The sequence below is a fragment of the Chlorella variabilis genome, assembly GCF_000147415.1.
Source record: "Chlorella variabilis unplaced genomic scaffold CHLNCscaffold_19, whole genome shotgun sequence".
Taxonomy (NCBI): Eukaryota; Viridiplantae; Chlorophyta; class Trebouxiophyceae; order Chlorellales; family Chlorellaceae; genus Chlorella; species Chlorella variabilis.
Window position 1 is genome coordinate 219,161 of NW_005435069.1, and position 7,125 is coordinate 226,285.

Below are 7,125 nucleotides of genomic sequence, written 5' to 3' on the forward strand. Positions count from 1 at the left end.
TTGTAATGTTGCTGCGGCAGCTGGTGAGACGGCCGCGGTGACCGAGTCCTGTTGAGGCGGAAGCGGCGGGACCCGCCGCTGCGGGCGCTGTGGTGAGCCAGTGGCATTGGTGCTTTGACGGGCATGCCCCCGTTCCAGCCATTCAGGCAGTTGATCACCCGCCATCCCACCCCTCCCCAAAGAACAGGAAGTGGAGCAATGGCGTTGGCGATGCAGGCGGTGTCAGCCGCGTTCTGCGCTGCCCCGGCCAGCAAAACGTCAAGAGGCGCACATGCCGCGTCTCCCATGATCCGCCCAGCTCAACTGCGTTGTCCAGGCCGCAAGCGGTCTGGTGCAGGTGCGCAGGGCCCGTTTCCGGCTTCTCCTGGCCAGCCTTTCACATTCACGTGGATGGGCAAGCAGCCTGTGTGGTGCGCTGCGGCGTTGCGGGCCCGACGCTCCTGCGCCCGTCTGGCGCTGGCGCCTTGCCGCCATGCCACCTCTTTGCGGCTGCGCGGCCTGTCTGAGCCCTATCGCTGCTGCCCACGTCTGCCAGCTGCAGTGGTCGCCACCGCAAGCTCTGCCCCGGAGCTGGAGCCGGCACCCACGGCGCCGCTTGACCGACAGCTTCCAGAGGCCGACGAGCGCTTTGGGGTGGGCGGCCAGCCGCGCTCGCCCTCCGCCGCCTGCCTTGCAGGCTGCAGGCTGTGCCAAGCTTCCGCTTCGTCGCTGCATTGCAGTGTAGCTGCCTCGAGGCGTATCCGCAGTTCCCCTTCCCAACCTGGCAACCACCCGCGCCGCATGCAGGGCCTCAAAGTGCTGGTCGCCGGCGCCACGGGCGGCGTCGGCAAGGCGGTGGTGCAGCAGCTGGTGGCGCAGGGTGTGCCCGTCAAGGCGCTGGTGCGCGACGGCGTCAAGGCGGCGGGCATGCTGCCGCCGGCCAGCCGGGGCGTGGAGATTGTGGAGGGGGATGTGTACAAGTTTGGCACCATCGCCAAGGCCATGGCGGGCTGGTGAGTCACTCGCCAAACAGCAGTGCAGCTGTCACCGTATCTGGGGTTGGCTTGTATTGCAGTAGCACGAGGCCCTGCAGTAGCGGGAGGCCCCTGCCGGCCCTTGTTGGCAGCGTTTCCTTTGATCGCTCTCCCGTCTTCGCCCCGCTCTGGCGCTCACCCTGTTCCCTGCGTGTCCCTTGCCCCGCCCTGCCCCGCCGCGCAGCAACGCCGTCATCTGCGCCACCGGCCCCACCGACCGCTTCAACCCGCTGGGGCCCTACCTGACTGACTGCGAGGGCAACAAGAACCTGGTGGCCGCCGCGCAGCAGCAGGCAAGCGGGCGCAGGGTGCCTGCCACCCGCGGCGCCGCTGCAGCGGAATCGCCGGGGCATCCACGCCGCCGCGCCGCTGCCGCTTCAATGCCGCCCCACCTCGCTGCATTACATAAAGGATCACACATGGAAATGATTATGTAAAAACAGGTTGCCAACCATGGCCCTCGCCGCCGGCCCCTTGCCCTCCAACCGCTCGCAGGGCGTGAAGAAGTTTGTGCTGGTGAGCTCCATCGGCTGCGACGACCCGCTCTTCCCGCTCAACCTCTTCTGGGGCGTGCTGCTGTGGAAGAAGCAGGGCGAGCTGGCGGTGCAGCGCAGTGGCCTGGACTACACCATCGTGCGGCCGGGTGAGCGCGCCGCCTGCACTGTGTGTGTGTTGTTGTCGGCAGGAGAGGGGTGTGGCGCGTGGTGCCTGCGGGGTCGGATGGGCTGGGGTGCAGGGCTGGGCGGCAGAGCTGGGCGCTCGGCATGCGGGGTGCCCGCAGGTCGGGCAGCAGTGCCGCATGCACTGCTGTAATGTGAGGCCCGGCCGCCGCTCGACCGCCTCGTTTGCCCGCCCGCCCTCCCTGCCCTCCCCTGCAGGCGGCCTGCTGGACGAGCCGCGGGCGGGGCAGGCGGCGGGGCAGGTGGTGCTGGGCGGGGCGGACGCCTATGGCCTGCCGCCGCGCAAGCGGCCCGGCAGCGTGCTGCGCTCGCAGGTGGCGGACTGCTGCGTGGCGGCGCTGGTGGAGCCGTCTGCCAGCGGCAAGGTGGTGGAGATCATCGCGGAGCAGGGCGCGCCCCCCGCACCCTTCACCGAGCTGTTTGCCTCCGTGTGAGCTCGGTGTGGACTCCGAGTGCAGCCGGGCCCTCTGCCCCTCTGCCTGAGCCTCTCAGGAGCCTGACCTGGGCCCGCCCGAACGCCTGCGGCTTGCTTTGCTTGCCCCAAGCGCGATCCCCACAAACGAACCTCGCTGCGCAACGCCCAGCAGCCCTCTCCCTATCTGCCCAGCGTCTTTGATTGATGACTATGTGATGATACTGATGGCCATTTGATTCGATTTGATCTTGCACCATTCTGGCTCTGCCTTGCACACCTGCGGCTCAGCCGATGCAGCAGCAGGTGCTGCCACTGTAACTCGCCACGTGCTGCCCGCCGCCGCTGGCCGCAGCCCCGCCGGTCGCCGCCTGCTGCGCCCCGCCGCCGGCAGCCTGGCCCTGCTGCTGCTGGGCGTGCACCCCTGTCGGCTCGCCAGCGATGCGCAGCAAGGCCGACTCGGCCTGGAATCCGCAGCCGCAGCTGTTATCCAGCGCCCACACAAAGGCGCCGCCGATGCCGCGGCCCTTCAGCACGTGGAGGGCCGCCAGGCACGCCCCCAGCCGCGGCCCTCGCAGATCCTTGGGCTCTGCATACACATGCCGGGAGGAGCAGTGGGCATGGGCAGGGCATGGGCGTGCCATGGTGGCCGCTGCGCTTGGCATGCGCGTCCCCCAGCCCGGGCAGGCACCCACCCGTGTTCACCCCCAGGGTCAGCTTGCTGTAGCCGCCCACCTCCCGAGCCAGCCGCTCGTACACGGCAACTGCCTGCAGCAAGGCGAGGCACCGCATGTCAGCTCAGGGCGGACCAAGGTAAGAGATGGTACCATAGGTCCTTCTGAGCCGTTGCCCAAGCAACCCACCTCCTCCGCTGTGGCATCCGGTGACTCCAGCTCCGCATACAGCTGCCAGTTGACGAAATCGATGCTGGCACCCGCCAGCTGCAGCAGCTGGCGGTAGTGCGGCCAAGTGGCGCAATAGGGCGAGATGGTGACCAGCAGGCTGGCCCGCCAGGCCTTGAGCTGCGCAATCAGCGCAGCCATGGCCTCCGCGAAGCCGCCCCGCTCATCCAGACCCTCCTGCGGCAGGGAGAAGGAAGGCAGCGCTTGCCCGCCAGGCGGATGCAGGAGCTCTTTGCCCTTCATTGGCACATGACACAGGATTCGACTGGCGGCGACCGCAGCCATGCCCACTCCCGGTACCGCCACGGCGCGGGCCAAGGCAGCGCAGCTTGCAATCTCACCTCGTAATTGATGTCCAGGCCCACCAGCCCATACTTGTCCAGCATGCGCTGCAGGCTGTCCAGGGCGTTTGCCACCCACTCGTCCAGCCCCACCGCGGAGCCCCAGCTGAACCCCGCCCCCGCCAGCGACAGCATGCCGCGCTGGTTGCCGCACTGCTGTCGCACGGCGGTCTCCAGCTGCCAGGGGTCTGCGGGTTGGGTTCGCAGGGCAGGCAGGGGAGAAGTCAAGAGTCGGTTGGGTCAGCGGGGGCCCAGGGGAGGCAGGGGGGCACGCTCGGCAGGCAGAGTCGGTCAGTAGGAGCGGCAAGCTCCCGGTCTCAACGGTGTCGCGCTGCCATTCCAGCACCGCTGACTGTCTCAACAGGTGACCCACCGTAAAACTCAAACCGCCCGTCCTTGGCCGCGTCTCGGGCAAAGCTGTAGATGAGGAACAGCGGCACCTGGGCGCTCTGCGGCACCTCGCCCAGCGGCGGCAGCGGGCGCCCCAGGGGGCGGGCGCCAACATAGGCGCCAATGAACATCGGGCGTGTGGCTGCTGCTGATGGGCTGCAGGGCTGCGCCAGGGGCCGTCTTGAGGTAGCAGACAGTGATCTCAAAGTCGGAAATGGCTGGGGAGCAGTCAAACAGAGCTGTAGATGTTGCGTGCAATTAGAGAAGCGTGCGCAGATTGGTGTCATGCTCTCTGATCGGCCAAAATGGTGGTGGCCGCCCAGTGGCGGCGGCGCCAGCTGAGCATCTACACCCTATGCAGCGGAGGCCCCATTCCATTGCCCAACGGAACCAGCGATCGAAGGAGCCTTGATTCCTGCACCTGGATCGCCTGGAACCCGTGAAGCCCTGTGCTGCACCACCACAAGCAGGCCAGCGGCCATGGCGTGCTGTTCATGGATCGCCTCACAACGCAGCAGCCTGGTGCAGCAGCCAGCCGGCCCGCAGCAACGCAGCAGACGCAGGCGAGGCTTGGCAGCCAGGGCCGGCCTGCTGGACACGCTTATCAAGCCGATCACCAGCAGCGGGGAGGTGAGGCCGATGCGGGGCTGCAGCCGGGAATGAGCGGGGTAGGCAAAGACTGGTGCACTGGTGCCGCCACCGCCACCCGCCTGCCGCCACGCGCCCGCCTGGTGCTCAAGATGGACAGCCAGCAGCTGCCACACTACAATGTGCTGAAGGAGCATGCCTGCGCTGCTCCCGTCTGCAGCGCAAGCCGCTCAAAGAAGGCATCGCCAACTTTTACGACGAGTCCAGCCAGCTGTGGGAGTCGATGTGGGTGCGTGTGCGGCCAGGCGCTCCAGTGACCTACCCTCAACCAGCTCCACCTAGTGAAGTTGTTTTTGCGCAGCCGTGTCGGGCTGGACAGTCAGCGGCGCGCCCGCTAAGCTTGCCTGCAGGGGGAGCACATGCACCATGGCTACTACCCCAAAGGCGGCGCCCCCAAGAGCAACCAGCAGGCGCAGCTGGACATGATTGAGGAGAGCCTGCGATGGGCGGGGGCCGAGGGCGCCACCAAGGTGGGGCACCCTTACCGATTGGCGGTGCTGGGTGTATGCGGTGCTCACGCCTGTAGTTGGTGGCATGTGTCGGTGTGGTGAGGGGCAGAGCACAGCCGGGTTGCCTGGCAGCAGGGCCATGCAACCTTGAACAGTAAAAAAAAGAGACACACGTCTTGTGCCTGTCCCCGGCGCCTGTCCCACTGTGCCCCCCACACTGTGCTCCCTCCATCCTCCCCCCTGCCTCCTGCGCACAGATGGTGGACGTGGGGTGCGGCATCGGCGGCAGCAGCCGCCACATCGCGCGCAAGTTTGGGTGCGAGTCGCGCGGCATCACGCTGAGCCCCGTGCAGGCTGCGCGCGCCAACGAGATCAGCAGGCAGCAAGGCTTTGGCGACCGGCTGTCTTTCCAGGTGGCGGGTGAGTGGCGGGGGCATGCATGGGTGGAGCGGGCCGGCGGACGGCTGGGTGGGATGGGTATGGGCAGGTGGGAGCTACGCGCACAGGCAAGCATGCGAGGTTGGCGCACCGGCGTGCCGCCGCGCCGGCGCTGGCTGTGGTGTGCCCTCCACTCCATGCCTGCGGCTGCTGCTGCGCCTGCAGACGCGCTGGACCAGCCCTTTCCTGACGGCGAGTTTGATCTGGTGTGGAGCATGGAGAGCGGGGAGCACATGCCTGGTGAACGCGCTGCTGGTGCTGCCATGACTGCCTCCCTTGCTGCCCTGCCTTGCTGCTGCCCCTGTGGCCCTCCGGGACGCCGCAGGACAGGCACTGCGTTCAAGCTGCGGCAGGGCCGGGGCAGGGAGCACGCGTCTTGTGGGGCCCGCGTGCGGCTGCTGCTGCTGCTGCTGCTGCTGGCCCGCCGCTGCAGCCAAGCCGCCACGGGTTTGCTCCCCTGCCCGCTGCTGCAGACAAGCCCAGGTTTGTTGGAGAGCTGGCGCGGGTGTGCGCCCCCGGCGGCCGCATCATTGTGGTGACGTGGTGCCACAGGTGGGCAGGGCTGCCGAGCTGGTGCTGCGGGGCTGTGCAGGGTGGCAGGACCCAGGCTGCGGCTGCTGCGCCGAGGGCCGAGACTGGCGGCAGGGGCTGCGTGGGAGTGCTGCCTGCCCCGTCCTGCGGCCTCCTGCCCTGCTCCCTTCCCCGCCCGCCAGCCCTTCACATCCGCCCGCCTGCTCCCCGGCCGTCCACCTGTTGATTGAGCCTGCCCTCCCTCCCTCTCCTGCGGCCGCAGGGTGCTGGCCCCCGGCGAGGCGGGGCTGTCGGGAGACGAGCAGGCGCTGCTGGACCGCATCTGTGAAGCCTACTACCTCCCCGCCTGGTGCTCCGTGGCAGACTATGAGCAGCTGTTCCGGGAGCAGGGGCTGACGGGTGAGACCTCCTCCCACGTTTGAATCTTCTTTTAGTTAGACGTTCTTCCTTTCGGTTTTCTGCTGGCTGTGTTCGCTCCGACGCCCGATTAGGCAGCTGTGCTGGGAGGGTGCATCCGAGGCAGCGACCGCGCCTCGACCGCTCTCCGCCCTGCTCAAAGTACCTCCCGCCGCCGATGCTGCCGCCGCCCCTCCCCGCCCGCAGACATCAGGACGACCGACTGGTCGGAGGAGGTGGCTCCGTTCTGGGGGGAGGTCATCAAGAGCGCCTTCAGCGCGGAGGGGGTCAGCGGGCTGCTCAAGGCGGGGTGGACCACCATCAAGGGCGCCCTGGTGAGCTCCTTTCTTCCTTCCTTTCTTCCTTCGGGGAGGAGGTGGCGGGGCTGGCGGCAGACCTGCCGCGCGGGTGTGCAGAAGGTGGCGGGGCGGTACCGAGATGCGTGGTGCAGCAAAGCGGGGTTGGGCATGGCGAGGCCAGCTGACCGGCCGGCGGCAGCGGGGAGCTGGCAGCCTGTGGAGCGGATCAGCAGCACGACGACGGTACCGCAGCGCTGCTGCCTCTCCCGGATGCATTCCCGCAGCATGCTGGTCCCGATTCCCCAACGCACTCACCCTCCGCCCGCCGCTCCCCTGCCCGCTGCAGGTCATGCCCCTGATGGCCCAGGGCTTCCGCATGGGCCTGGTCAAGTTTGTGCTGATCACCGGGCGCAAGCCCGAGTAGAAGGCCACAGGTGGCGCTGAGTACAAGCTGGGTACAAGCGGTAGCGGAGAAAAACACGGCCAGGCATGTGGATGATGTCATCTGGAGAAAAGCAGGCAGCTCCAGCCATCAGACGTTGGGACCACAAGTCAGTGCACTGCCCCATTTCATCCTGAAATCCCACAGATCTGTTCCTGATTCAAAACGCACGACATTTCAAACC

At 67.7% G+C, this 7,125-nt stretch overlaps 3 protein-coding genes across 3 annotated transcripts; 2 read left to right on the forward strand and 1 right to left on the reverse strand.

The window, feature by feature from the left end:
* Positions 1–780: 780 nt before the first annotated feature.
* Positions 781–2,127, forward strand: CHLNCDRAFT_26272 (hypothetical protein; the record flags this gene model as incomplete). The annotated part of the gene is made up of 4 exons (XM_005844976.1): positions 781–992; positions 1,198–1,321; positions 1,518–1,656; positions 1,892–2,127. The coding sequence occupies 4 exons, from the start codon at positions 781–783 to the stop codon at positions 2,125–2,127; spliced, it is 711 nt and encodes a 236-aa protein (XP_005845038.1).
* Positions 2,128–2,392: 265 nt separating this feature from the next.
* Positions 2,393–3,869, reverse strand: CHLNCDRAFT_54006 (hypothetical protein; the record flags this gene model as incomplete). Its single annotated transcript, XM_005845087.1, has 5 exons — positions 2,393–2,694; positions 2,801–2,873; positions 2,969–3,184; positions 3,349–3,536; positions 3,722–3,869. The coding sequence occupies 5 exons, from the start codon at positions 3,867–3,869 to the stop codon at positions 2,393–2,395; spliced, it is 927 nt and encodes a 308-aa protein (XP_005845149.1).
* Positions 3,870–4,218: 349 nt separating this feature from the next.
* On the forward strand, positions 4,219–6,923 carry CHLNCDRAFT_26131 (hypothetical protein; the record flags this gene model as incomplete). The annotated part of the gene is made up of 9 exons (XM_005844977.1): positions 4,219–4,368; positions 4,547–4,615; positions 4,737–4,856; positions 5,093–5,255; positions 5,439–5,513; positions 5,747–5,825; positions 6,067–6,203; positions 6,408–6,535; positions 6,846–6,923. 9 exons carry the CDS (start codon positions 4,219–4,221, stop codon positions 6,921–6,923), a joined length of 999 nt encoding a protein of 332 aa, XP_005845039.1.
* Between the last annotated feature and the right edge of the window lie 202 nt (positions 6,924–7,125).